Raw genomic sequence first — 27,942 nt, forward strand, 5'->3', positions numbered from 1 at the left:
GCCTCCTTTTCTCCTCCAACCATGTCCTCCGTGGACCAGCCGGTCGACCCCGCCCTCACCACCTCCACCTCCCTCGACCTCCTCGCCACCATGTCCGCCCACCCCGAGATCACCCGCCCGCGCTCCCGCGACGACGGCCCACAGGGCGACCCCTACCCGGCCGCGCCACCCCCCGCCCTCACCGCCACCCCCAGCAACGACCAGCCGCGCCCAGGGCCCGCCCCGACCCCTGGTCCTCGTCTCAAACCCCGTGGCGCCCCCGCCGTCGGCAGCCGCGCGACCGCCCCCAACGTCTTCTACGGCCTCCAGGCCGCGGGCTACGTCCCCGCCGATCCCAACGATCCCGCGCGATCCCTCGCCGTCGCGTCCCCCGACGCTGCCGCCGTCGCCGCGGCTGCCATCGCGTTCGCCAACGCCAGCGCCAACGGGGCCTCGCCCGCGTGGGACGGCACCCAGCCGCCGCCGGATGGCGCCGAGGTGCCAGGCAGCCCCTCCGCCATCGGGACGCACTACATCAACACCAGCGCCGTCCCCCGCCTGCCGCCCATACTCCAGGTCGAAAAGCAGCAGGTCACGACCTCGGCCACCCAGGCCGCCAGCGCGAGCCGCAGGCGGAACGAGGCCAACTTTGTCTGCCCCGTCCCTGGATGTGGCAGTACCTTCACCAGGCGTTTCAATCTCAGAGGTGTGTACGATATTTCCCGTCTTCTTCGGATCTCTCCATTGCCGGTCTTCCTTCTCTTCACCTCCAACGGTTTCGATGTGGGGCGTTCCGCAACGTTATCTCTCTATCCTTTATCCGCCGAAACCGCGAGCCGATGCTGACTACGAGGCCCGCCAGGTCATCTACGCTCGCATACCGAGGAACGCCCTTACGTCTGCGAGTGGCCCGGCTGCGGAAAGGGATTCGCCCGGCAGCACGATTGCAAGTGAGCACCGCATGACCGCCACGGTATTCTCAGTTCGTCGATTCTCACGTCTTCCTTCTTTCCGTTCCCAGACGGCACCAGGCGTTGCATTATCAGCGCACGACCCAAAACGTGTGTCATGGCTGTGGCAAGACGTTCAGTCGTTTGGACGCTCTGAACGTGAGTCGCCCCCTCCGTTCTTCTGTTCTATCAGATTTCGGACGTCCATTCCTGACTTGACTTCATCTTCTCGAAAACGCCACTGCAACGCTAATAGCGCCACTGTGAGTACCGCCCCTCCCGCGATTAACCCTATCTGGAGCCCCATTCAATCTCTGACCTCGGGTTTTCTTTTTTCAGTGCGATCTGAAGGAGGCGCAGACTGCCGTGCTCAGCACGCCGCGATGCAATCTCAGCAGAACATGCCGCCCGCGCCAGCGACGGTGGAGGCGGCGTCGCCCGCTCCCCCGAGCGGACGCGCCCTGCGCAAAACGACGCCTTCCGCTCCCAGCGATCCCACCGCGTCCGCATATGGACGCTTCGCGGTTGCCGGTGGCACCGGCGCGCCAGGCCCGAACGGGGAGGGTCAAGAGCAATGGGAGCAGCGAAGCAATACGGCTGCCGACCAGGAGACCGCTAACGGGCTCCTTCCGCCCATATCCAGCTCGCGCGGGACATCGTAATCGTCGTCGGCCCAACCGGAGCGCACCGCGCGGTCGCCGCTTCTTTCGTTTCTATTTCTTTATTGGTCTCAATCCCGATTGACTCTGTGTGCTCCTACCGGCGGAGTTCCGGCCCCGATGTGCTACGTTGTACAATTAATACTCTCCTGTCTTACCCTTGGCGAGTATAATATGTCAGGTTATGGACCGATCTCATTTTCTCCATTCCTCGATCTGTTCACGACGCTGCAGGCGTGGAACAGCCACCGGAAAAGCTCCCGCCGTAACCCAGGTTCTGACAGCCCAGTGCAAGGACGTGCCGGATCGAAGCCCGCCGGTGATTCAACGCGCACCGAATGCAGTGCATTAATGCTTTGCGACCCCCCCTCTCCATCGTCATTCCTCCGACGAAGACGTGGTCGTCGACCTGCCAGCGCCGTTTCTCTCTCCTCCCCGCTGCGGGAGACAATATCCATGGAGAGAGCTATCACCCCCCGCTGCGGCGCGTAGACGTGCCCCATCCACGGCGATCACTCGCGCTGGCGTCGCAGTTCGCAGATCAGCGAGCAGGCGTCAGTGATGCTGCGCGCCGGCCGGCCGTTCTCAGACAGGTTAGAGCGTCGTATTGTACGCGATATCGACGTCCCAGCCACAGGCCCAAGCCCCTTGGGGCTAGTCGCACCACCATCGATGTCCCGTGGCGGTGTTGTGATAAGCGCTAATGCCAAGTGCGAAAGCTCGGCGAGACCGCGTTTCTGGCTGTACAATCCTCGAGGACGGCGTCACAGGAATTGTCGTTGCGCGGCAGTGTCGGGAGGGATGGCGATAAACTTTAAAGCTCGGAGACACAGTGTGCAGAGTGAGTACTGAGTGTTGCTCTCTGCACATGTCGGTCCGATAGGGGTATTCGGACATTGAAACGGACGTTCCATATGCGTACATATATATCCGCTGCGGTCAATGCATTCGAACGTACTCGGGCAGGTTCAGGCGCGTGTGATGGCGATGCCGTATACAGCAACCATTGCTCCGTCGAAAAAGGAACGTCAAACGTGGAGTCTGGATCGGGGGGTCGGCGGCGGTGAGGCACCGTGACCGTCTGCGCCAAGTGTGCCCTTCGTCCGATTGAACTTCCTCGTCTGATGGAACCGGTTTATCGCCCATGCTCCGCCCAGTACTTACGCGGAGCTCACGGGATGCTTTGGAGTATGCGCTTACGACGATGACGGATGCCGGGGATATCATCGCACTGGAACTTCGCTCAATACATATGTATCGCGACGACCTGCCTTGAACAGAGCGTCCGAACCCAATCATCGTTTATTTAAAAATAAGCACGAAACAGGTCGTGTCAGTGCCAAATGGTGCGAGTCCATGCCGTACACGCATGATAAGTTATTGCCTGTAGGAGCTCCCGTGGTGCACGCCGGCGAAGCCAACGCGGTCCGATCGTTCGCTCGCAGTCTTCACCCGATGCCTCGAGCGCGCTCTCCGCCGCCGGTCCTGCTGGCGCAACGTTGTCAATCAAGATGGAAGCCACGATGTACATACTCGCTCGCGATGAGTTCTCGTGTCTCTGCTAAACGTCACATTGCCAACTCCGTCCGAACGCAAGTACTGCCACGCCAGATAGCATGTTCAGAAGCTCTGAATTTGCTCTTAGAAAGCCGGACGGGTTGCATCAGTGGGAAAAACGCCCATCGGTCGTGCCCAACCTTGATTGCCGTTCCTCCGTTTCTTCGGGCACAGCTGCGCAACTCCACGAGATCGATTCCAGAGGGACAGCGTGGCGCTGCCACTCATGTCAGCCGTGAGGCCCGCTTGGATATGAACTCGTCCCACAGCCCGCCACGCTGGTATGTAAAGCCACGGAACAATCAAGGTATGCTGGCAGCGGCGTGCATGGGAGCAGCGCACGCCATCCAACAAGCAAACTGTTGATTGCATTTTTACTTCAATCAAGGGCCGCGGACCATAACGTGAACGTGGTATGAGGAGCATTTATGATTAAAATTTATAGCGACTTGCGCTTGAAGCTTGAAGCCTCAACCCGAGATATTGATGACGTTTGGGGATGATGCCATGATTGAGCTTACCAGTGGTTGATGACCGATTTCGGGGCGTGGCAGGTACGTATGCAGGCCGAGAGCCGGATGCCCATGTCGATCTGGGAATTCGACCATGTGGGACCGCAAAAAAATCTGCCGAGTGGGTTTCAGCTGCCGAACACCAGTAGTATGCCGACTAACCATCGGCGGAGGATTTGAGCAATGAACAAGGACCATGAGATCAGGCAATGCGTGGATCTGCATCAGATACTCACACTCGTCCTTGCCGATCAACGATTCGAGACGAAGAGAAGCCAGTCGGCGTGAAAATCATTCCATGCCCATATTCGTCTTTCTGCCGCGGTAGCACGCGTGAACGCGTCGAACACAGAGGGCGACTTCCTTCTCGATTGCCATACTTAGGATGATGGGCTATGTAGTTGGGTTTCGTACAAAAGCTAGAACGATAGGATGAGGGCCATAGTAATGCAACATCTGGACAGGAAAAGTACCGCTCGGTTTGCGTGAACAACCCGAGGCTAACGTTTTTTGACGGAGAGAATAAGCGTAGTTCGCAAGTATAAGGATGCGATAGAATAAGATGCCGGAAAAGTAGCGATGCTGAGAACAAGAAGCGAGAGCAATCAAGCGATGAGATACGTCTAAGGATGAAACTACCTAGACCGAGGTCATAAATAAGTATAGAACAACATCCGGTGTCCAACGCCGACAAGATTACTGCTATAACAACGGCAACCATTGTCCTGAAGGATTACAAGGCATCAGCGAGACTGCCTAGCACAAAAACGAAGACGGATCATACCGATGACGAGACTCGGCAAGTCAAACATGTCTCTACGTATCGAGAAGCAGAAGGTGCAAGGCACCGGCGTGCCGGACGGCTTGAGTAATATGCAGTGAGCATAGACAGATTGTGTCGTGTTTTCGAAAGCGTGCGAGGCAAAATTTTCCCAGTACTCGACCACGGATTGATTTTCGAAGAGCTGAGACCGTGCCTCAGGTTACGACGGAGGTGACGGTGAGAGCATTGACCCACCTCCCAGATGTACTTTCGCTGGCCCAGCAGCGATTCACGCGACCACTCTGTTAGTGTGCTGAACTCGGCGCCGACCAAACATATCTCGCCCGTTCGTCGCCACGCCACGGTTGGCGTCCCACTGAACGAGATGAGCTTGTTCAACTCCTAAAAGACGAAATAAGCGTGTATCGATCCACGTAAGACGCAAGGTACCCACAAGCAATGACCGCTGGAAACATTTTTCCACGAACACCTCATCCTCCTCTGATAACGGCAATTGCAACGCAATCAAGGAAGGACGAAAGATTGCCAATGCGCGGACGATACGCAGTATATCATTCTTCTCGAATCTATATCAGTCCGAGCCCGGATGGGAAGGGTAACATCCGATGAATGGTGTCGGCAGACCATCATGCGGTCATGGAAGGTGGGACCCAAGGAAGCAACCGGAGCATCAGCTCGTTACATCCCAAGCTGCATATAGCGGGACAGAGACACGCTGTCACGAGCACCGCATCCCCGCCGCATCGTATAGACGCAACGCACCGACTCGAGAGATGCTTCATAAGCGCGTGATACCCCTCCGTGTAGTCATACGGTGCCGTGACCTTCTCGTACACACTCGACTTGACCGCCTTGTCCGCCCCAAATTCGCCCGAATCGACGCTATCTGAGAACAACCGGGCGGAGCCCAACCGCGGAGACGTCGAGAGGAGGGACTGGTGCTGCTCGCGCTCTTGTTGTGGCGAGTATTGCAGCGTGATGAAGTCGTCGGCGAGGCCATCGGCGTCACCGGTGGTCTGCCCAGGGGCAACCGAGAGCTGCGAGCTTCCATATGTGCGATTGCGATACGCGGAGGGGAAGTCGCCCAAAGCAGCAAGTGGAAGAGTACTCGCTAATGGCGAGCTGACAGGCCAGGACGGCTCCATGAGCGTCTGCATATACGGTTCGGGCGAGCCTTCGTGTCCACGGGTATCGAGACCTTCTGCATCGTTGTTGGCGTGAAGCTCGGTCAAGGCGAGCTCGTCTCGGAGTGCCTGCTCGAGGTCGACTTCTGGGGGACTAGGGCCGCCAAGGATGGCGGAGAGAATGGAATACTCGAGGTTGGCGGCCTCGGATCCGAATGGGAAGTTGGGATCGAAGGAAACGTTGAATAATGGGTCATTAGGGAGGAAGGGTTCCGCTAATGAAGAAGTCAGTCAAATTTATCTTAGATTTTCTAACGCGCGTCGGGCCACTTACACGTCGGTAATGGCGCTGTATCGTACGTCGGAGCTTGGGTCGTTGTCGGTGGTGGCGGCACCGGCGTTGGCGTCACGGTTTTCGCTGAATGGCTATTGTTCTTGTTCTTCAGTTCGGCTGAATATCGGTGAGAAAAGTTGAGTATATGCGCCTGTCCGATGACGTACCTAGTTCCTCGTCGTCCAGGAGGTACTTGGCCTTCTTTCGGTGACCCTCTGTGCAGTTGTCGGCGATACCGCGCTTGATACAGCGCTGACAAGGGCGCGCTGAGTGTTTGTGTCAGAGATATGTAATATAGATAGGCGCGGGAGTGATAAATGACGCACAGTCATCGCAGGTGAGATGCGATTTTTGGCAGTGAAAGCAGGCGCGATTCGCCTTCTTCTTCTTCGGTCCGTCTCTTGAAGGTTTCCGCTGCACCTCGCGCGCAGACGAATCTGGACTTTCGCTTCCCGCGTCGAACGAGGCCGTGCGCTTGCGCTTGGGTAGCCCACCTCCGCTGGGAACCTTTTTGAAGGTTTTTGTGAGCGTCGCCATTTGATCAGAGGTCGAAGAAGACGACGACGACGCGGGCGGGGCGGGGTAGATGGGGGCAGGCATGAGCGCGGGTATGGCAAAGAGGTGCGGCCGGTAAATATGTTCAGTGCGTCGGTCCTGGCGGCAATGATTCGGGCTGCCAATGGTCGTGTCGTAATGTATAGCCCGCGGGCCGCTCTCAGGCCGCAACCAATGGCGAGCAGTCTACAGCCGACTATGTCCCGCGCTTTGTCGTCGTGGACGTTGGTGATAAGACGTCTTGGACGATGTTGACGTCCCTGGCTGAGGTATATATGACGGAGCTGCCAGCGCAAGCCCCTGCGCAATAGAAACCGCGCCTATGATGCGCATGATCCCGTCACCATCTTAACCTCCCGGCCGACCCTCCGAACGTTCTGAGATGTCCGAGTCTATTTCTTATGCTGACTATCAGTCGTCCTTCTATGCTTGATTGTTATCTACCCCCGCATACAAACGGCCCGGGTCTCACTGGCCGTCGTCGACGTGAAGGCTGAGAGCAACGACGCGCAGCCGACATGGCTCCCTCTGCTCCGCCCGGCGCCGTCCTGGCAATCACCTGGCATCACGCGCCGCGCTGCCGCCGAGCTGCTCCTTATTCGCTATGGACGTCTATCTCCGCTTGCGTATGAGCGGTTAACAGCTACCAGGAAACGCATACAGTCGCCTTCGACGGCGCCAGTCTGGGGACATGCGATCCTAGCTTAACTCGATATCATGTTTGTCATTGGCGGGGCGCCTTACACTGAGGACAATCCTCGCAAATACCTGTTTGGCTTCCTCCAATAACAGGCACTCTCATCTATTCGCGATGCAGTGGGTCATTTTCCACCGATACAGTACTCGCGTTGTGCTGCGATCTATGGCGAGCATAGTCATTTTCCACGATGCCTCACGGATTCTCTCCGTCGATGGACTAGGGCCTGGGTCCAGTGACCGGCACTGGGGAGATGGAGCCCGTATAAAGGACTCGGCACTTGTTCGATTAGTTCTCGCGCCTCCCCGCATCTGCGCTATCTAAGCAACGGATACCCGTGAAATCAGCTGCTAGACATGCGGCCCATATAGGCGCGGCCACGATCTAGCTCCGTCTCCGTCGGTGGTGAACACGGATGAATAGAGTGTATCTGCAGCACGGCGAAGTGGGGTGGAACTTTTACCATGCACTGCATTTTTTGGCGGGGCTCCCCGCGGACATCTTTGACCACTGCGGAGAACTTTTACCACCTGCAGATACACTCTAATGCGAACCCTCTGGCGTACCCTCGCTTAGATCGGACGTAGTCGATCTTGCCTACGAGAGCAGCAGGGTCAAAGCCCCACATCCGAGCCGGTTCTCACTTAGCTCTCGATGCGCGAGATGACCGGACCCTCTCCTGGTCTTCCTCTATCGCTTCTTGGCTTCCGACTCTCTAGAACCACTCTGAAGTCCGTGATTTCATCCTCACGAGAGTGTGAGGCTTGATTAATGTCTTCGATCGTGGCTCTACATTCGGGATTATCTGCAACCACGCGCAACGCGATCACAGGGGTAACGATCTAACGAGCCCGTACTAGCTAGGGGTCGCGTGTACCGTGGTCTCTTCCGATATCAGAGATGCTAAATTGTCCTTAAGTCTCTCTCTCTACCGGTTGTATCTAGCACAGTCTGCCTGATCATCAAGTTGATTTCTGGATATTCTTCTTAACTAGATCATTACTCGCATAGATACATCTTCATTGAATTGGAACTGCGAGCTCGCCCAAAATCTCCTCCACCTCCCACGCGCCCGCCCAATATTTCACGCCACACTTCAACTTTAAACCTTCCATCTCCACATCGCTGCGCGTCTCACCAGCTGCGAGCGCCTCCTCGATCTTCTTGTTTTCCTTCGCGATGCGCTGCTCGAGGCCGCGGTAGCGTCGGCACAACAATAGATCTTGGGCGCGCAGACGGAGCGCAGGACAAAAGTCGTTCCCGCCGTCGCCGACGTAGATTATGCGGTCGAAACCCGGCTGATGGCGCTCGAGGAAGGCTGTGAGTTCCTCGCCTGAAGGGCGCCGTGATTGCAGGATGTTTCAGCCGTCGATTTTTTTTTGCGTCGGCGCGCACAACGGATACCGCTCACGAACCTTTACACATGTTTGGGCTGCACCCTACTTTGCATGAGTGTTGGGGACCGTCCGGGGATACACGCCGGCGGATGGCGAGAAGTTCTATAAGTGACGAGAGAGAAGCACGCAAAGCGTTTCAGCGGACGGCACGATGACCATGAAACTTCATTCGGGACGGGGACGACGGCTCACCGTCTTCCCAATGGGCAGGGTTGGTAACTATTTCGTCAAAGAGCGTTTCAAGACCTTTCGACTGCATCGTTTGAGAAAGCCGCCGAGAAGTGTAGGGCATAATTAGCCAGTTCGTTCCGCCTTTCGTTCAGGATCCCGTCGAGAAAATGACGTGTACCTTGAGTATCGTTTTGATGAATACCTCATTAGCATTGCTGAGACAGAAAAACGTAGTCTTGGGGTCCTGCGACACCTTGAGCTTGTTCACGCCGCGAACCATGGCTGGATGCTAGACGTTCTAGAATATTACACCGAGGTCCGCAGGAATCAGATAGGCAGGCTTACAAATGGCATGATTTCAAGGGTATGCTCGATCTCGGCGCGCTTGACCCCCCTTCCATGGAGGTCACGGCACGAGCGTGCCCTGCGTACGGAGATATGGGTCAGCTACTGCAATTGAATACTCGTTATGTATTCGGGGTCGATCTGATCGTATACAGCGATGCGTTGACCATCTCCTCGCTTGTATGCAACGATCCAAAGTAACATGCTTGATATGTCGTCGCCAGCGTCTTCCAGCTCGTGCACCAAGGTTCCCGCTTTCCCCAGATGCAGCTGAACGCGAAAGATCAAGGACGAACACACGAACTCACACCAGATCAGTCCATTGCACGACGTCTTTGTCTGTCTTCATCTTGCGCCTGAGATCCGGAGCCAGCACCTCCATAACCCATCGGTCCGTATCCTGATCGGCGAGCGACCAGTCGAAATCGAAAACAATTAGTTGCCGTCCAGGCATACTGACGAATCTCAAAGTGAAGCTAGCAGCGTATGTAGAGGGCACACAAGCAATAAATATCTCAGACGGTACACAGTCCAATAAATCCGAATCGATTTCCGCCCTGGAAAGCCCCTATTTTGGTGCGCAATGCCACGTGCGTCACCCCGACGCGCAGGGGCAGTTCTGCAGTGACGTTGCGTTTGCATGCTGTTGTAACCCTGCAGGACTTTGAGCTGGGATAACTGACATACGCGCCGTGCATTTAAACGACATCACGATACGCAGAATTTGAGCTATAAACGAGAGGATATACCAGAAGAAACTTGGTCGCAGAATTCTACCGGGCTCGAAGTAACATGGCGGCAGAGCATAACTTCTCCGGAGCCTTGGCGACATGGAGGAGTGCGCACCATGTTTACTACGTCTGTATGACCATCGCTGAGATAGCCATAGATATCCACCTGTCTGAACTGCAGAAGACATTGGACGTTCAAGGCATCGAGATCGTGGACAACCAGAAGGAGAGTGTCGTTGGACGCAAGAACCTCGCTGACCGAACGAAGGAGTTCAAGAAGATTCCCGATGAGGAGAAAGCTACTGCCATCAAGGGCCTACTGAAGGGTATGTACGTTCGTAATAGCTTCTCCAGAATATACAGTCATGCATGGTTTGTAGCATACCAACAAGAAGTTGACGCTCTCACCAAACGTGCCAAGAGTGCAGAGTCAGCATTCTTGAACGTATACAAAGTCCTTGCAGAGGCACCTGACCCATACCCTCTACTTGAAGTCGCAGTTGTAAGTAGAACAAGCTCCTGCTTACCGCTTAACGTCCTTCAACAGCCAACAGGATCAGGCTGCACAGGCTGCAATCAACTCCGAGCTTCAAGCGGACTTGATAACATTGAAGACCGAGAATGCGGACCTGAAGAAGCGCGTCTCTGATTTCTCTAGTACGGAATCTGCCAGAGCGAAGGCCGAGGCAAGGATTCAGCACCTGGAGCAAAAGGTATGGTCCATCGGCGAATCGTTCCTGATGACAAATCTCAAGTACGTGCGCATAGATGGAGGATATGGTCCAGGAAAAAATCGCACAGAAGCAGAACGAACTCAATGCCACCTACGACGAGAAAATGCGGAATTACGAGCAACGGTGAGTTTTCCTGGCGTAGCTCTCCGCGTCAAACTGAGAGCTTCTTATCAGTGAACAGGACCTCCAACGACAACTCTCTTTGGTCAAAACTCAACTTCGTGACCTTCGCGCATCGAATGAGTCGAACCAAGCCAAATTACTAGATCACGGACAGAAGCAGGGTATGTGCAGGCTGAACGAATTGCAACGCCCCCTTGACGATTATACATTGGGTATAGATCAAGAGGTTCTGACGAAATTGGTTGAGCTTGACATGCTCGTGACCGATTTGGAGCATGCAAACAGCCGTGTTGCCACTGTAGAGCGACGAAACGTGAGCGGGCGTTACTCAGCTACCTCCAGCCTGAACCTCATTGTCTCGTAACAGGAGCTCCTCCGTGCTGAAATCGAAGCTATGAGAAACGGGGAAGAGCGTTCCGAGAAGTACGTCAGCCGTATGAAACTCCAGATGATCTTCGATGATCTTCATGTTTGTTTTTGCAGGGTTAAAGATCTCGAGCAACAGGTCTCCACAACGGAAAAGGAGGTCGAGCAACTGCAGCGACTCCTCGAAATGCAGAAGGAACGCACGGAGAATGCGGAGGCACGGCTAAAGGCGAAAACCCAAGACACCGAGAAAGCTCTGAACGAAGCGGTAGGCGGCCCAGCAGCTCATTCGCTAAGCACATGATGACACTTCGGCCTTTTCGACACATAGATCAGCGAACGCGATCAGCTCCGATCCCGCCTGAAGCAATATTCTGACTACGATGAGATCAAACGCGAGCTTGAGATCATGAAGTACGTCGAGTTTGCCGGGCTCGAGGACGTTGACGAGGAAACCTCGGGGAGTGAAGAAGGGTACGACGTCGATGAACCAGCGACCGCCACATCTGCTAATGGGCACGGTGTGCGACTGCCTAATCCCAACGCGGAGAAAGCCAACGCGCAGCGTGGCAAGTCCCTCGAGGCGTTGCTTGCTATCAAGAACAAGCGTATCCAGGAAGAACTCACCAAGCTTAGAGTGAGTGAACATTGATGTCCTCTATAAAGCTGCTTTTACGATGTCGATATGTCACAGAATCTTCACGGAGAGCTCGAAGCATCATTGCAAGCGACACAGGACGACCTGCAAAACGCAAACACGGAACTTCAGAAGCAGCGGGAACTGAATGAGAAGTTGGAGATCGACTTGCTGCAAATGGAGAATACTGGAAAAGACAAAGGGAAGGCGAAGTTTGAGGAACTGGATGAGCAGCACGCATTATCAGGGCTGAATCTGGGCAAGAAGACAATGGTGAACGGTTTCTCCTACCATTGCTCCGGAGTCGTGCTGATACGCACTCGTAGGACGGGACCGTTCGGTCGAGTCCCATACCATTCACGTCCTCAGCAGACACGTCGATCCTACCAATAGTGACAAGCCAACGAGATCGCTTCCGGCAACGTAATGCCGAACTCGAAGAGGTATGCAAACGTTCGATGCAGTTATTCCACACAATCTGATAGTATTGTCAAGGAACTGCGCAAGCAATTCCAAGTCATCTCTGAACTACGCGCCGAAATCAAGTCTCTACAAGCTGATAATCTCAAACTGTATGAGAAAGTGCGGTACATGCAGTCTTACCGCGAAGAGGCCGCCTCGCGACAGCCCGCCATCATACCCACAAGCGGGAGAGGGCAACATCAACCAGACGATACCAGTAAATACAGGACACGATACGAGGAGAGCGTCAATCCTTTTGAAGCGTTCCGAAGTCGGGTATGTTGTGTCGTTTGCTACTAGACAAACGGGACCCTTACACGATTTCCCTTCCTTCAGGAGGCTACCAGGGGATACCAGTCCCTGAACCCTTTGGAAAAGGGCGTCTTCGCTCTTACGCGGTCAATCCTCAGCCACCGACGGGCGCGGACTATATTTATTTTCTATTCTCTTTCTCTTCATATACTAATTATGTACCTTATGTACGATCTTTCAGGATCGTCAGACACGCAAGTAGTGAAGACGCCCAATCCATATGGTCGTTAAGCGTGAAGATTCGCCTTTTCCGTCGAATTCTATGTTCTCATACCACACGTGTAACTAATGGACTATGGCCACATTCGCATGCCAATATGGTTATGATCGTTGTTCGCGAACCGAATTCCGTATTTTCAGGGTGAAGCTAACAAGTCCTCAGGGGGCGAGACTCTACACGACGTAATTCAGAGAAGATTACACAATTCAAACCTCCGAGTTTATCACATCAACTCTGAATTGAAGATGACCGTGGTGTCCAGGAAACGTTTGCATTGCACATAGTCCACAAGACCAAACCGTGTTCATAAATACATCCTATCCGCACCAGCCTTACGTTATCCCCAGTCTAGAAAGTCCACACGTCGCGGCCCAATAGCCATAACCTAGAGGAGAGTCGGAAGACTGGAAGAAGCTTCGGTTGTGCTGGACTGTGCAATTTCGGACATCGAGCGTTCCAGCAATGTCGGGGCGGGGCTGATGGTCATTCCAGCATCGACAGAGGGGGCAACCGAGCGCGCGAGTAGAGTCGGAACGGGGCTGATGGTCATTCCAGCATCGACGGAAGGTGCGAGCGCACGGACGGGTAATCCAGGGAATGCGCTAGTGGTCGAGCTAGGGGCAGCAGTTGCCGAGGTAGCGCGGCGCATAAGGCTCGGCATGGGGCCTACAGTTTCGCCTACACCAACACTCATGGCGCGCTTTGAGTTATCCGGGGTCATGTCGCCAGCTACCTCCAAGGAGAGGGCAGATCCATTCGAATCGGGGGCAGATCCGGCCGACGCCGGGGCAGACCCATCCGCATCGGGGACATTTCCATCTGTCCCGGGTGCAGATCCATCCGTGCCAGGGGAAGCGCCATTCGTTCCAAGGTCAGATCCATCAGACTCCGGGGAGGACGCGGTCGCGGGCATAGGGGCGGAGACCATTCCCGAGCCTGTCTGCGCGGAGGCTACACCACCGCTAACGTCGACGATGATAGCACCTGCGTCATCTCCGCTAGAGGAGCTTGTACCATCAGAAGGAGCACCCGCCTGAGTAGCGCCCTGACCTGTTGACGAGTCCGCCGGAGAGTTGTTGGACTGGGAGGGGCTTTGCGGTGCGTTGGCGGACGAGCCGTCTTGGGATCCACTCCCATTCTGATCTCCGGCGGATGAGCTAGTAGACGCGGGACCGGAAGACGGTTGCTGAGATCCAGAAGACGAGTCAGATGAAGCCGCAGACTGTCCAGACCCAGACGAGGAGGCGTCGGAAGCGTCGGGGGAAGCAGCAGGTTGCTGAGAACCAGAGGATGAACCGGAGGAAGCGTCGGGTTGCTGTGAGTCAGACGGTGTACCAGATGAAGCCACGGGTTGCTCAGCGTCGGACGATTGGCCAGAGGAAGCCGCGGGCTGCTCGGCACCGGATGCTTGTCCAGACGGTGAGCCAGATGAACCTGCAGGCTGCTCACCACCGGATGATTGTCCAGTTGAATCCCCGGATTGACCCTGGGCTTCAGACGAAGGACCCGAAGGTGAAGACTGTTCGGTTCCAGGCGAGGTCGTTTGCTGGTCGGAGGACGATCCACTTGACGAGGGTGTTTCAGGGGAGGAAGAACCAGAGGAAGGCTGTTGACCAGATGGCGAATCGCCTTGGGATGCATTGCCGGAGGTTGCGTCGCCGGACGACGTAGAACCGGACGGAGAGCCGTTCGAGGATGGTCCGTTGGACGATGGTGCAGTACCGGACGGAGGGTTTCCGCTAGATGAGCTGCCGGAGGACGGCCCTGAGGGGTCGCCACCGGACGAAGTACTTCCAGAATCACCAGAGGACGAAGGGCCCGACGATGTATTGCCAGAGGAAGTGCCAGAAGATGGACTGCCAGTGGATGCGTTTCCAGACGACGAACTGCCAGAAGAGGTGGTACCGGTGGAGGAACCGCCGGCGCCTGCGCCACCTTGACCATTGGGTGAACCGGCATTCACGTTGCATTCCTGTATCAACTGCTGGATGAAGTCGGAAGCGGACATGCCGTCCGGAGGAGTGACCGCGCGACTCTGCACCTGTGCGATCATGTCGTTAGGATCTTCGATGGTGTAGTCGGAGATCATGCAGGGGAGCCGGGACACTTCCGTCATGGTGGTCTTGGCATCCTGCATCACCTCGGAGGTCATGGAGGAAGTCGAGCTGGGAGGAGCGGGGACACCCGAGGAGGCCGGGATGGCGGGAGACGAGGGCGTCGAAGAGGCGGTAGGAGAGGCCGGCGCTCCACGGTTGATATCAAGCTCAGCGGACAGAGGCGCAGCAAAGGTGTTTTCCTTGGTGATGAGGATCGCGAGCGCGACGAAAGAAAGGAGTGTGTAGTGCATCATAGTGGCTGAGAGTAGATCTGTGGATTACGAATGTGAGGGCGGCGGTCGTCCTAGGTTCCGGTGCGGATGCAGGCCAGGATAAGTTCGGAGGGCACCGACCGACACCTTTATACCGTCCACGTAGGCTTGGTTGGCGGCCTGTCATGTTCATGTTGATGCCAAAATGTATCCCAGGCTCAGAAGTGACACTGTCCGGATCCACGTCCAACGTACGGCAAGTCATGGTCATTGGTCAACCGGGAATGCAAATAACCACGTTGACGACGTTTCAGTGCGTTATGTTCCTGCACGAGGATACCTAGCATTTGGACCATAGGATCTGACCCGTTGCCCTAAGCTTCCTCAAACTAAAGGGATAACTCATCGTCGGCAAAGATTCGAGTCTATGTAGACGCGCGACGCGTCCTGGAGGAACATGACCACAGCAACCAGCCAGGCTCACACAGCTTGGCTGGCTCAGTTGGTTAGAGCGCCGGTCTCATATATATGAGCAAGCATAGCTTGTGCAATCCGGAGATCACCAGTTCGATCCTGGTGCCGAGCATCCAGTTTTTTCTTGTTCGGAGCATACTGCAGGCATCATCTCTTCTGTCACATGCCCCGCGCCGTTTGTCTAACGTGCTCAGAGTTGGCATCCGTATTCATTGTCAACAGACAATCGTCGATGCCATTCTCCCCGGGCCCCCCAGCAAACCGTTGGAGGAGGTTTATAGAGTACGTCGTTGGAACAATTTCGGATCTTTAGATCCCTAAACACGGTTCCATATGCGGTCCCTTTCACAGTTATTCCGGTGCGATGATTGACGACATTTGTTTCGGAGGATTGACCAAATCCCGGAAACACGTCGTACAGTATCCATATGCACATAAGTTAATAGCTACAAGGAGCGGCCCGCCCGAAGCCGAATGAACTTCACCTTCTTTAAGGTCAAACTAGGTTATGAACATATGATAATCTTGAACCCGAATTCACGCGACGTAGTCATCCGACACCCGGAGAATTTTCGCTCTGGGCATCACGCGCGATGATGATCCGAAAGCGACCTCATCCCTTCCTCAAATGACCGGAGAACGTGGAGATAGCTGGCGATGAGACGGTAACGTGTCTGCGCGGAATGGAGAAACGGCTCTGTTCGCTGAATCTTTGGCACCCAGCTCTCCGCGCGTATAAAGCCGAGCGGCGGCTATGGTCTCATTGAATTCAGTTCCATCGGTCATTATCCGGTTATTATCTTTGCAACTGAGAGGATGAAGCTTTCCAACGCGGTCCGACTCTCTTTGGCGTTGGCCTTCCTTGAAGGGGCGCGCTCGCAAGTGTCAGAATGGGGTCTGTAGGCGCCGTTCTGCCCTTGCAACCCTTGCACTGATTACTTCAATCCTTCAGGTCAATGTGGAGGCATAGGCTATGCTGGCTCCACAAGTACGTTTGAAGGCTTGGCTGCGCAAAGTCAATGATTGATAACTCTGGTCCAGCCTGTGTTTCTGGCACCGTCTGTGTTGAGCAAAACGACTATTACTCTCAATGCTTGCCCGGAACAGCCTCCTCGACCTCCGCGAGCGTGACGAGCAGCACTACTGTTAAACCGACGACGACGACCAGCAGTGCAACTTCGACTGCCTCTGCTCCTGCATCAACTGGTTTTGTCAAAACCTCAGGACAGATGTTCACGCTAAATGGATCTCCATTCACCGTGGTCGGGTGGGTTGTTGCCCCGGCAATGCCCTGTAGTGGTGCGCTCATGACAAACGCTATAGTGAGAACTCCTACTGGGTTGGTCTCATGGGGTACAGCACGAGCGACATGAACAAGGCATTCTCCGACATAGCTGGAACCGGCGCTACTGTCGTACGCACATGGTACGTGGACACAATCCCGCTGAAGCACCTGCTCAGGAATGTCTTGCAGGGGTTTCAACGAAGTGACGTCGCCGAATGGCATCTACTACCAAAGCTGGTCTGGGAGCACTCCCACTATCAATACCGGAGCAACTGGTCTCCAGAACTTCGACAACGCTGTTGCTGCTGCGAAAGCGAATGGCATTCGTCTCATTGTCGCACTGTGAGAGTGGTCTTCTCCTTGATTCGATGACAACCCCAGTAAATCGTAATATCAGGACCAACAATTGGAGCGACTACGGTGGAATGGACGTTTACACTCATCAGATCCTTGGGTCCAGTGCGCCGCACGATGACTTCTACACGAACGACCAGGTCATCGCCGCCTATAAAAACTACATCAAGACCTTCGTGGGCCGTTACGTCAATGAGCCAACCATCATGGCATGGGAGCTGGGTAAGTCGAGGAGCAATTTTGGCATGACCTTATTCCTGATTAATTTTGTTCCATAGCCAACGAGCCAAGGTGCAGCGGTAGCAGCGGTACTACATCTGGTACATGCACGACGACAACTATCACCAATTGGGCCTCTTCCATCTCTGCCTACATCAAGTCCCTCGACTCCAACCACTTGGTGGCCATTGGAGATGAAGGGTTCTTTGCTAACACTACCCTGAGCGACACATACCCTTACCAGTGAGTCAGCACCGTTCAAATTGCAACGCTAGCTGACCGCGCACAACAGGGGTACCGAGGGTATTGACTTCCAGAAGAATATTCAGATCAGCACGCTCGACTTCGGCACTGCCCACGTAAGTGAATGCTTGAGATATGGGCCTGGCGTTGAACTCACAATTTCGCCTTGATCGCAGATGTACCCCGAATCTTGGGGGCAATCCGCCAACGAGACCCTGTGGGGCGTTCAGTGGATCCAAGACCACGCCAACGTGCAAAAGAGCGCCAACAAGCCCGTGATCCTTGAGGAATTCGGCGTACGTTCACCGATACCTCAAATGATGTTGTAGAGCTGATATTCGTGTCCGTAGGCCACCACCAACCAGGTGCAAATCTATACCCAATGGTTCAACGCGATCGATAGCTCTGGCCTTACCGGCGACCTAATCTGGCAAGCTGGGTCGACCCTCACCAATGGCCAAACACCCAACGATGGCTACGCCGTGTACCCCGGTACAGACGTCTATAACCTCGTGACGTCCTCCGCGGCTGCTCTCAAGGCTCGCGGATAAAATAGCTCGAATCATGCGAATACCCTTGATTACCAGATTATGAATTTCTGCTCGAGTTCGATTATAACTTAGTATCCAGCCGCGATACCATTCTTTCGAGAGTCACTCGCAGCTGGAGGTTAAATCTCGTGTCAATATTGCTCAGGGCCAGAAAACACGCAAAAACCGACCGTAGTAACTGCGACCATCTTGCATGACTGCATTAACTACCGCAGCTACGCGTTCGACGGGGAGTACTAGACCGGCAAGTCGTTCAATTCGTCCACACGGAAGGCTACACCATTATGCATACCTGTCACGTTATGCCCCCTGTGTCTTAGCTCATCCAACAAATCGGGGGGATAGACGTCGTCCGCGTCCTGAAAGGCCGTTCAGCTATCACCGTACACAAGCTCCGGTGTATCTGCGCACCACAATGAGCGGGTACAGTTGATCGTGCAACCTGCCAAACTCGACTGCTTGCTGCAAATTCATGCCCCAGTCGTCGACATTTACGATGGTCTGGAACACGGCGGGGAATATGCGCGAGCCTCCTGAGCCGCCGATGGCCAGGTGGAACGAGCCGTCCTCATTCTCCAGTATCGTAGGCGTTGTTGAAGATAAAGGACGCTTGAACGGTTCCGGATAGTTGTCTGCAAGCATGTCATCTGTAAGCCGAGCCCCAGCAGAACATGGTGCCGAAAACGGACAGGGTGAAGGGAGTAGTCCAAAGGCGTTGGGAATTCCAGGGACAGAGAAATCGTCCATCTGAGAGACACAATTCACGTCAGGATGGGACGTGCTCCGTGCTCCAGGACCATACCTCATCGTTAAGAATAATCCCGGTAGGCCCATCCATCACCTGGCTGCCGAAGATAAGGTTAACGGTCGAGGTGATAGCAACCGCCATGCCATCCTGGTCTACCGTAGAGATATGGCTCTGCGCGTCACCTCACACCAATCAGTAAACCGAGCGGCCAACGACGAATAATAATGCCCACGGTCCCGTGGTCAATCTTGACGTCGAAGACCGGGTTGTAATAATCAGGCGCATGCGTGCGATCCTGAGTGTTTATGTCAATCAATGGCTTTATTGCCATGAAAATAGAGACAAATGAAACGTGCTCAGGGCATTGGGCAAGGTCCGCCTTCTTCTTACCGGTCACGAATGGAAGGACGGTGGGGGCAATTCATAACGTACATCGGTAAGGTTGGCCACTATCTTATCAGCGAATTCCTTCGTTGCGATTTCATGAATTCGATTCGCATCGTCGTTGAACGCCGGGTCGCAAATCTTCGTGCGCGCGGCAAATCCGACTGTGGCAGCGTCTGTCGTAAGCATGCGAGATGTCTTGAAAAAGTACAAGCGAGAATCACTGACACTTCATGGCTTCAACAACTCTATGCACGTTGACGCCAAGCATGAGGTCAAAGTCATAGTGCTCCAACAGATTGAACATATGTAATAGAACGGGCCCAGATGTTGGTGCGTGGGTGGTGTAAATCTAACGAAGTATCGTTGACAACAGGTCCCAATAAAGGGATAACACAGGATATTCACCTTTCGCCCTCTGTAAGTACCCTCTAATGCCTTGCGTACGATTACACTATAGTTCGCCATATCTTCCCTTGTCAATATTCCGCCAGTGGCCTTGACCTTCTCCACGATACTATCCGCGATCGCCCCCTTATAGAATGCGTCGGCGCCCTTCTCAGCCACCGTCGTCAACGTCCAGCTGAGGTTGGTCCTCTTGATGATCTCCCCTTCCTCGAGCAGCCTACCCTCAGGGGCAAAGATCGCCTGGAAGTCGGGGTTGTTAAACATAAGGTCATAGAAGAACGGCCATTTGATGCGCAGAGCGAGTTCCTTAGAAACGGGCCAGCCCAAGGCAAGTTCGGCAGCGGGCATGACAACCTGCGACCAGGAAAGCTTGCCCCAGCGGTTATGCGCCTCCTGCAACCCACGTAGTTCGCCAGGAACGCCAACAGAGAGTCCCCCGAAGCGAGCCAGGTTGGGGTCGGAAACGTACATGCTCTCATTGGAAGCGGCAGGTGCGGTTTCGCGGAAGTCGATTGTCCACACTTCGGATGAAATGCCGTCCGCGAGGGCTGGGGGTATACGAATGGTCATGAAGCCCCCGCCTCCGACACCAGAACTTGTGAGTCTGTCAGAATCGCGCGCGCGAGAGCCCACGTTGTTAAAACGCACGAGAACATATTCGCAACCCCGATGCACAGAGTGCTAGCGACAGCGGCATCCACGGCGTTTCCTCCCGCCTTCATAATATCCACTCCCATCTCAGAGCAGACCTGGTTCTCCGTGGCTACCGCCCCGTGCTTTGCTTCGATAAGGTAGCTCGGATTCCTCAGTTTTGCATAGCCAGAGTTTTCTGAGGTCAGGTACATCCACGCAAATCCAAAGACGGCAAAAGGGAATAAGATAGCCAGATAGGCGGGATTAGCAATACGCAGTTGTGCCCTGAGGTCACCAAGGTAGCTCTTGCGGCGACCATACACTGGGTGAGGCAAGTCGGAGGCAGGGTCTGCGGAGAGCTGTCTGTAGGTGTAGGCGTAGTCTTCCCCCCGGGGCCTTTGCTGAGGCCTCGCTGCGTCTATCGCATCCCGGAATATGTTCGAAAGGGACTGCATCGCGAACCGGGCAGTGCGCGGTGTATCGCGCTAGATTAGCAGGTATGACCGACGACAACTCCGCGATTGGGTTCTCGCTACAAGTTGTTACGGAGCCCCAGGCTCGGTGTTGAGAGAACGAAAGGTGAGCAAAGAACGAGGAGGCCAAGATGTGCTGCGCTGGGAAACGCGCCTAATTATAAATCATCGTCACGGTCAGACGCGTTTCGTTAGCTATGTAGGGCCGCGTTTCCTCTCGGCACCTTTGGTTGGCCGCAATGAGTCTCCATCGATGAATTGATGTGCACAGAATTCCATGCCCGTGTTCATCAGTTCTATAAACTTATTCAGAGAGGTACAAGATTTCCCATTACGCGTCTTTCCTCCGGATCCAGCAAGAGAAAATAAAGAGATGGCACTAATATACACAGACGCGTGATATTCGGTATGAAGACCGAGAGGTGTAGGATAAGACCCCAGGTCTACAAGCACGTATACATGTTAGATCTCTTCACCTGCAGCTCGACGCAACATGATACAGACCGAGAGTTTTGACGACAGAATGTGCCAATAGTCATTCCTGGCCCTCCCAGCTAGCGCGAAGTTTGCTCAACCTTTGCCCGTTGGGTATCGCACCAGTGGTATGACTGCGTCTCCTCGTGCTGCCGGCCTCCGTCTCGTTGAGCATCTCCGCCGAATGCCTCGAGAGGCGTTGCCTCGATTCCGCAGGGTCTTGATTTAAGTCGCCAAGGATGCCATGCCCGTTCGCGTTGCCGTTCGGTGGTTTAGGCGTACGCTGACGCGAGCTCGAGGGCAGGGGCGCGGTCTCAGCGTGGGAGAGGTCAAATGACCTGTCGAAATCTTCCGCCGCAGGTCGGCTGCGAGGTTGGCTCTCGAAACTTCGGTCGAAGTCCTCTAGCTTATGTCGGCTTGGCCGTGAGTCGAAGCTCCGGTCAAAACTATCTTCTTCAGCTCGTCTCCTCGTCGCAGGTGGTGGAGATATATCGATCCCTTCTTCTGGCACAACCATGGGTGCATAGCGGTCCTTCGGTCGCGCTGGTTGATATAGTTGGTTAAGGCTGCTCTTCGACCCCCGAACGCGTTGGCGCAGAGGAGGCGATGACTCGGCCATAGGTCCAAGGCCATTCATAAGACCGATGCCCTGACTCCCGGATACGATGGGGGCGCCAAGGACGCCATATGCTGCTGCATCGCGCGCTTTCGCGGCTATATATGCTCTCGTCAGGCACGACGCGACAGTGATGACGCGGGTCGACAATCACCTTCAATCATCCTCGCGTCCGCTTCCCGATGGAAGCTCTCCATAAGCGCAGTGTACCGCTTGACCTGCCAGCTCATCTGGCTTGCCCGCGCCTTGTTCCCCATGCTTAATGCCCATTTCTTCTCTTCCCTGAACCTCCTCCTCTCGCTATCCGCCAGACTTGCCCTGGCCCTCAGCGCCGCAATTTCACGTTCTAACGGGGACAAATGCGCGGTGGAGGCGGCGGAGCCTGTCCTTGTGACTTCGGATATGGAGGGGAGAGAAATGTCGAGGGAGCTAAAGTCAAGGGAGGGAGCAGCGGCGAGAGATTTGGCTGCCCGGAACGCTCGTTCGTGCCGTTTCCTCTCTTTTTCGCGGTCGCGGGCACTGCGCATTTCGTACGCATGTTTCATGGCGGCTCGCTCCGACTGAAGGTCGCCGCCTAGTTGCAGGATCCTCCGCGGGATTTGGCTTGAGCTCTTTGGTCGCGGAGAGCCGTTGAACCCCAGTACGTCATCTTCGATAAGCTGCGCCAGGATGTCCGTAAAAAGCACACCGAGCGCCACGCCAATGAACACGCAAAGACTCTTGAATATCTCTCCGCTTGACAGGTCCGAGAGGAGCTTTGCGGCGATGGCCAGGCCGACAACGAACGTCGCTGCTTCCGGAAATGCGGAGAAAGAGTGGTAGAGTCCGACGCCTTGCCAGACGCCGAAGAGTATGAAGTCGCCCGGGGAGAAGGGAGGTTCGGCAGCGGGACCACCGGGGACGGAAGGGATGGGCAGCGCGGGGGAGAAAATGTAGCCCAAGAGGACGCGCGCGCCGAGGCCGACGAAGAGAGGGAGGGCAATCGTGAGGGGCATCGTGAGTGTAGTATTGGTGTTAAGGATATGTTGTACAGGAAAATAAGAATTGTAACGCCATGAAGAGGTGAAGAGGTTCAAGTACGAGGGCGGTCCGAGATTGTTGTCCCGCCACGAGGCGAACATGTGGCGGATGCCCCTAACCCTGCAGCAGGGTTCCCACAATCCCATTGTTCCCGCATCCCTCTTGGACGCGTCCTCCACGACGAATACCGCGTTTTTCGAATGTCGACCCACGTCGGAATACTGCCAGTTGGTGAGATCTGAAAGAATCGCTATTATGACGCGTATAACACGGATAATAGGCGTCTTAGACGCGCTTGCGGTGAAGCTAGACTCGGAGACGGCGCTCCGTTTTCTGCGGTTGCCCCATCCGAGAACCGGTATGTTAACCGGGTAGCACACCGATCCCATCTTCTCAATGACCGCTTGAATAGGGATACCCTCGTTGTTTCTGCCATATGTTCCCTTGGGACAGTCTAAACATACGATACTAGAGGTGCAAGCCGTTGCGCCTCCGAATCCACGTTCATGGTTCATGAGCGAAGGCGAAGTGATCGCAGGTGGGCACTGTTTCTCGTTTAATATCTGTTACCTGACATACAAACACAGATGGCAAGCTTCTCATGATGACGCCCATCGACCCCGCTTTTCTGCTCATGGGTCTCTTGCAGACTATCCAATCGGTGCGTCGACATGTCTGTCCCGTCACTGAGACCTTGTCGTGATGCCGCTCACAGAGAGAGGGGAATCCAGGGCAGTTCCGTCCCTACGATGATATATTCGAAGATCTCGTCCAAATCCTGACCGTCTCCCCTTCCACTCCATCCACCTCCAAAGATCCGTCGTTACATGTCTCACAGGAGGACCTCACCTACCTTGGTAGTCTGGCTTGTGTCCAATGCGCCATGAAGCGCATATGCGAGTTCAAGGGTGTGTACATTGTATCCCTGCATTGAGTCGTCAAGACGTATTAACATGCGCCCGAAGAAATCACAAGTGACATTACGGTTTACCGTTATTCTGCATCGGCTGCTATGGCGTATCTCCAGCCGAAGGTGGCTAGGCTATCGCAAAGCGCGGTGATAGAGACATCTCGAACGCTGGTACGGGTGTTGGCTAAAGATGGCCTGATGGAAGACGGGAAGGAGAGCCTACTGGAATGTGAGCTCTCATTCCTAGCCACCGGGGAACGTTTCCTCAAGCGCGCTCTTCATGCCTCAGTGGGCCGCATAAAAGCGGCTTGCGATCTGCTCGCACAGTACCTTCCTCAGCCCATTTACACCGATCTTCTAGCATCCTACGAGTACGTTGACGCCTCAATAATGATCCTTTTCTCTGACATCGTCATCCCTCTCGAAGCTTCACCACGCTAGATGCCCATCTGCAAGCGCTTCGCGAAGCGGACGCCGCCGCCATCCTCGCCAATGCATCCAATGCTGCCCCTACACGGAAGAAAGGCGCGCCATTGGGGAAGAAAGCAAGCTCGAAATCCGTCGTGGACGATGACGAGAAAGGCAAGAAACGGAAGGCGGGAGAAAGTGTCGGGGTGGGCAAATTGAAGAAAGCCAACGTGATCGGAATGAAGCCAATCAGCAGTTTCTTCGGCGCAGCCTCAAAAAAGTGAGCGCGTGGACATGTGGCGGTCCTCCTGTGATAGAGACAGGTCATACAACAGTTGTATCTTTTCCGTAGGTTGGGCTCAAATGCAACGGTATTGGTTCACCATAATGTAACGAGACCCGAGGAGGATTAAACAAGCTCGCGCTGTGCATACATGTCCTTTTGACTCGATATACAGTACTACCCGAACAATATAAAACGGAGTAGATTCTACCACCTATACGAGACGAAACTGCAATGCAACTGATCCCCGCATACTTACTCCCGAACTCGACGCGTGTTTCTGATCTCAAGGTAACTTGCTAATCCTCCGTCGCTACAGTGTTTTTTTTATGAAAGCAAGGTAAGTAGTACAACGGCCAGGACCCCGCCTGGGACCTACAGATGGCATTGCCGCGACAAAATGAAACTACCGGACACGCAGTAGGATAATACCATATCAGTAATCGGTGTCCACATAGTTGGCCATCGGATCCTCCGTCATCCTCCTGGTCATCCTGTATGCTTCCAAATCCTCCTCGGAAACCTCGGTAGTATCCTTCTTCCGCTTCCCCTCTCTCTCGTCCCCGTCTGTATCCCTGCCCTTTCGCTTCTTCTCCTCATTGATCGCCCGCGACAGCTTCTCGCGATCGAATTCGAGCTCCCCCTCTCCCAACCTCTTCTTGCTCGAAAAGGCGGCCTCAGCCCGTCTCCGGCGATCCTCGGCGTCTTTGCCGATATCCTTGGATGACGACGATGGTTGATCGTCGATGAGAGGTTTAGCCCGAGGAGGTGGTGATGATGAGGCGGGAGCATTGGAGAGTAGATGTTGAGCCGTAGAAGCACGAGTGGCTTCTATACCAGCTTGGCCAGCACAATAAGACGCATGCACGGTCGAATGACAGCATGCATAGCCCCAAGTCCCAGAAGATATGTCGTACCATGAGCCCCACACGGCGGTATGGTTATTGATGTACACATCCTCGGCATACTTGCTCTTGGCTTTTATCCTCTCGCGCCCCTTGACCACCTGCCCAGTCCTGCTGTACTCGACGTATTCCTCCGTCTGCCCTTGTCGGAGCTCCTTCGGTGCGGCCTCGAGGTATTCCGCACCGCCGTATTTGCTCAGGATGCTGACCTTGTTCTTGTCTTTCAGCGTGTCCTTCTTCTGTTTGTACTCGTGATGAAGGAGCTCGCCCGCGGTAGGGTTGGCCTGGAGATGTACATCGGAGCCGCGTTGTTCGGAATTCCATGCGAATAGCTGCAGCTTCTGAACCTCTGGAGCGTCACCAGAATAACGGAGGAAGTTGTCACCTGCAAATTTCGCCTACGACGATGTCAGGACCATCTTAGATGGTAATCTAGCGAGGCAACATACCTCTTCAGGGGGAAGGTGCTTGAGTGGGTTATCACGCATGGACCTCGTCTTCGGGTCATAGTAGGCGGATTCCGGGTCGAGGTTGAGCAGATACTTGGCCGTATCTTCTCGTATACGCAGGTTTCGGACTGTGATACGTGTTTTGGTATCCAGCTTTTGCCCGACCGCATCTGCCGCATCCGCATATTTATCTTCGTCTTCATCCTCGTCATCACTGCTCCCGAATTCATCATCTCCTTCTTTCTCCTTGTCACCCTTCCCCGCCTTCGCCACCTTCCTCACCGCTGCCAGGTCCGTCGTCGTCTGCTTGTCAATCTCCTCCTCCCGCACCTTCTGCCGCGCCGCTTCCATAGCGTTGTACTCCTCGTACACCTTCGTGTACGCGCTCGGATCGTACCCGTTCCACCGGTCCCGCTTCGCATCGTATCCCGGCTCCACCTCCTGGATAACCTCGTCCGGAGCAATGTCCTTGTTCGTCCAGCGCGCGCCCTTCTTGCGCGGGCGCTCCAGGCAATCCGCCTTTTTATGCGTCATGGCGCCGCAGTTCTCGCAGGCGCCCTTGCGGTATTTCTTGGCAGCTGGCCCAGCTTTCGCGCCACGGTCATACCAGCCATCGAGCTTGTTTGCCGAGCGGTCGTCCGCTTGGCGCCGCTGATGCGCGAGAGTAGGAGCACCCGTATCCGCATACCACGGTACCTGCGAGATGTATTCTGTGCTATGCTGGTGAGCAGAGGCTATGAGTTCAGCTATCGCTACGCACGAGGGATATGGGGGTTGATGGGTTTGCCCTCTTCATCAAGAGCTGCCGGTGCTGTTCCGGCTTTACGAGCGGCATCGAGGTCCTTTTGGCGACGGAACTCCTCACGGGATAACTTTCCTGGTGCTGATCGGGGATCAGCGATGTACTACAACGATATCCTGCGAATACAAACGTACCTGAAGACATTGCAGATGCTGCTGTGGCAAGTCCCAAGCCAGGTGTGGTCAAGCCACTCAGCGGTGGCGTTGACATTGAGTGAGGGGCTCCGGTATGAAACCCAAGATGGAAAGCCCCTTTCTCGCGGCTCCAGAGACTGCAGCAACCTCCACGTTCCTCTTTCGACATCAATTGGGTAGCGCAAGTGATAGGTTACTTGGCATCAACAACCTCATCATGAATCGATGCTAATACTGTGGATCTTGCTGCACCATCCGACGCGCTCGTGTTTTGATGGCTCAAGTATGTGTGCAAATGACTTCCAATTTTGATAGGTCTCCTCCGTACCGCATCCCACTTGCGAACAGTACGTTGCCATGCCGAGTTCGCGGTGCTTTCGCAGCACTCGATACATGGCAGACTACTGACTCCGTGGGTGCCCGTTCTTCAGACTTTCTCAAAGAGCAACGGTCCGAGCAATGTCCGCGTCGTCGTGCGAACGACTCCCATTCCGGACTTAGTCGCGCCCTGACTAGGCGGTGAGAGAGGGTAGCTTGACCTCTCAATCAGGCTAATATGACTGGACAAAACCCCCGTCACACGGCGCCCTTCATTCGATTTATCACACCTCGAAGGCGCTGGTCAATCCTGACGCGTCCGTTGATCGCATTTGGTCAACACGGCTCTGAGCTACGCCCTCTCCGGCGCATATTTAGCTGCGCATTCCTAATTTGAGCTGCAGCGCGGCCGTCGGCGTACAGATCCGTTTACACGGACCTCGGCGTGGGTGATGCGCTCGTGCTGACTCGTTCACGTCCTGGCCCCCCTGGGCGCCACCCGATGCTTCGGTGTGAAGCAGAGACCGCGGTTGTTTATATGCGGCTGGTATCCGGTGCAGCGCCGCCCCTTCCTAACCTGGGATATACTACCAGGACCAGTCTCACTGGTGGAGCTTCGTCCGAGCGCAATACAATACCTCAAAGCCCGTTTCTCATGTACGGCGGCGGTTTCACCCCTCTTTCTGTTATCAGGTTCTTTCCTCTTGGTGCCTGTTGATATCCATCCATTCATGCATCTCGGCAATACGTTCGGTAAGATTATCAACGCAGTATATCGAGGGCCACTACCTGAGGTCTAACAATCTTCTTGCCTCAGGAGCTCTCTTTATAGGCCTTGTTGCCACCACATTGCTTTGTGGGGTTGTTAGCTCGCTGGTGAGTGAAAATGCATCT

At 54.8% G+C, this 27,942-nt stretch overlaps 10 protein-coding genes and 1 non-coding gene across 11 annotated transcripts; 5 read left to right on the forward strand and 6 right to left on the reverse strand.

The window, feature by feature from the left end:
• Positions 1-90: 90 nt before the first annotated feature.
• Positions 91-1,793, forward strand: PUNSTDRAFT_99186 (uncharacterized protein; the record flags this gene model as incomplete). Its single annotated transcript, XM_007381353.1, has 5 exons — positions 91-685; positions 842-929; positions 1,001-1,088; positions 1,166-1,172; positions 1,269-1,793. The coding sequence occupies 5 exons, from the start codon at positions 91-93 to the stop codon at positions 1,589-1,591; spliced, it is 1,101 nt and encodes a 366-aa protein (XP_007381415.1). The 3' UTR covers positions 1,592-1,793.
• A 2,256-nt stretch (positions 1,794-4,049) lies between these two features.
• Positions 4,050-6,491, reverse strand: PUNSTDRAFT_50722 (uncharacterized protein). Its single transcript, XM_007381354.1, has 8 exons — positions 6,226-6,491; positions 6,067-6,165; positions 5,900-6,016; positions 5,204-5,840; positions 4,875-5,007; positions 4,676-4,822; positions 4,442-4,622; positions 4,050-4,382 (listed from the first exon to the last, which is right to left on the reverse strand). The coding sequence occupies exons 1-8, from the start codon at positions 6,434-6,436 to the stop codon at positions 4,360-4,362; spliced, it is 1,548 nt and encodes a 515-aa protein (XP_007381416.1). The 5' UTR covers positions 6,437-6,491; the 3' UTR covers positions 4,050-4,359.
• Positions 6,492-8,103: 1,612 nt separating this feature from the next.
• Positions 8,104-9,549, reverse strand: PUNSTDRAFT_99192 (uncharacterized protein). The gene is made up of 6 exons (XM_007381355.1): positions 9,373-9,549; positions 9,065-9,143; positions 8,898-9,008; positions 8,741-8,801; positions 8,567-8,650; positions 8,104-8,484 (listed from the first exon to the last, which is right to left on the reverse strand). The coding sequence occupies exons 1-6, from the start codon at positions 9,516-9,518 to the stop codon at positions 8,171-8,173; spliced, it is 795 nt and encodes a 264-aa protein (XP_007381417.1). The 5' UTR covers positions 9,519-9,549; the 3' UTR covers positions 8,104-8,170.
• Positions 9,550-9,766: 217 nt separating this feature from the next.
• PUNSTDRAFT_99194 (uncharacterized protein) lies at positions 9,767-12,662 on the forward strand (the record flags this gene model as incomplete). The annotated part of the gene is made up of 14 exons (XM_007381356.1): positions 9,767-9,902; positions 9,954-10,121; positions 10,176-10,297; positions 10,350-10,508; positions 10,564-10,652; positions 10,704-10,813; positions 10,871-10,965; positions 11,020-11,075; positions 11,136-11,286; positions 11,350-11,655; positions 11,713-11,928; positions 11,982-12,098; positions 12,151-12,393; positions 12,454-12,662. The coding sequence occupies exons 1-14, from the start codon at positions 9,857-9,859 to the stop codon at positions 12,658-12,660; spliced, it is 2,085 nt and encodes a 694-aa protein (XP_007381418.1). The 5' UTR covers positions 9,767-9,856.
• Positions 12,663-13,034: 372 nt separating this feature from the next.
• Positions 13,035-14,999, reverse strand: PUNSTDRAFT_132039 (uncharacterized protein; the record flags this gene model as incomplete). Its single annotated transcript, XM_007381357.1, has 1 exon — positions 13,035-14,999. The coding sequence occupies one exon, from the start codon at positions 14,997-14,999 to the stop codon at positions 13,035-13,037; it is 1,965 nt and encodes a 654-aa protein (XP_007381419.1).
• Positions 15,000-15,444: 445 nt separating this feature from the next.
• Positions 15,445-15,543, forward strand: PUNSTDRAFT_t27. Its single transcript has one exon. It is a non-coding gene; the product is annotated as a tRNA-Met (tRNA).
• Positions 15,544-16,247: 704 nt separating this feature from the next.
• On the forward strand, positions 16,248-18,083 carry PUNSTDRAFT_111907 (glycoside hydrolase; the record flags this gene model as incomplete). The annotated part of the gene is made up of 10 exons (XM_007381358.1): positions 16,248-16,326; positions 16,384-16,419; positions 16,473-16,698; positions 16,755-16,856; positions 16,906-17,058; positions 17,114-17,292; positions 17,349-17,532; positions 17,582-17,648; positions 17,709-17,828; positions 17,883-18,083. The coding sequence occupies 10 exons, from the start codon at positions 16,248-16,250 to the stop codon at positions 18,081-18,083; spliced, it is 1,347 nt and encodes a 448-aa protein (XP_007381420.1).
• Positions 18,084-18,151: 68 nt separating this feature from the next.
• PUNSTDRAFT_61806 (gamma-glutamyltranspeptidase) lies at positions 18,152-20,468 on the reverse strand (the record flags this gene model as incomplete). Its single annotated transcript, XM_007381359.1, has 11 exons — positions 18,152-18,195; positions 18,254-18,319; positions 18,376-18,442; positions 18,495-18,715; positions 18,773-18,830; positions 18,886-19,002; positions 19,064-19,126; positions 19,264-19,379; positions 19,444-19,567; positions 19,624-20,218; positions 20,272-20,468. 11 exons carry the CDS (start codon positions 20,466-20,468, stop codon positions 18,152-18,154), a joined length of 1,668 nt encoding a protein of 555 aa, XP_007381421.1.
• Positions 20,469-21,264: 796 nt separating this feature from the next.
• Positions 21,265-22,814, reverse strand: PUNSTDRAFT_132042 (uncharacterized protein; the record flags this gene model as incomplete). The annotated part of the gene is made up of 2 exons (XM_007381360.1): positions 21,265-21,917; positions 21,974-22,814. The coding sequence occupies 2 exons, from the start codon at positions 22,812-22,814 to the stop codon at positions 21,265-21,267; spliced, it is 1,494 nt and encodes a 497-aa protein (XP_007381422.1).
• A 225-nt stretch (positions 22,815-23,039) lies between these two features.
• PUNSTDRAFT_111911 (uncharacterized protein) lies at positions 23,040-24,441 on the forward strand (the record flags this gene model as incomplete). Its single annotated transcript, XM_007381361.1, has 8 exons — positions 23,040-23,070; positions 23,120-23,197; positions 23,252-23,377; positions 23,427-23,500; positions 23,555-23,747; positions 23,805-23,978; positions 24,039-24,120; positions 24,177-24,441. 8 exons carry the CDS (start codon positions 23,040-23,042, stop codon positions 24,439-24,441), a joined length of 1,023 nt encoding a protein of 340 aa, XP_007381423.1.
• Positions 24,442-24,749: 308 nt separating this feature from the next.
• On the reverse strand, positions 24,750-26,765 carry PUNSTDRAFT_99204 (pre-mRNA-splicing factor SLU7). Its single transcript, XM_007381362.1, has 4 exons — positions 26,731-26,765; positions 26,555-26,677; positions 25,795-26,504; positions 24,750-25,743 (listed from the first exon to the last, which is right to left on the reverse strand). Exons 1-4 carry the CDS (start codon positions 26,738-26,740, stop codon positions 24,877-24,879), a joined length of 1,710 nt encoding a protein of 569 aa, XP_007381424.1. The 5' UTR covers positions 26,741-26,765; the 3' UTR covers positions 24,750-24,876.
• Between the last annotated feature and the right edge of the window lie 1,177 nt (positions 26,766-27,942).

The sequence above is a fragment of the Punctularia strigosozonata genome (assembly GCF_000264995.1).
Source record: "Punctularia strigosozonata HHB-11173 SS5 unplaced genomic scaffold PUNSTscaffold_3, whole genome shotgun sequence".
NCBI classification, from domain to species: domain Eukaryota; kingdom Fungi; phylum Basidiomycota; class Agaricomycetes; order Corticiales; family Punctulariaceae; genus Punctularia; species Punctularia strigosozonata.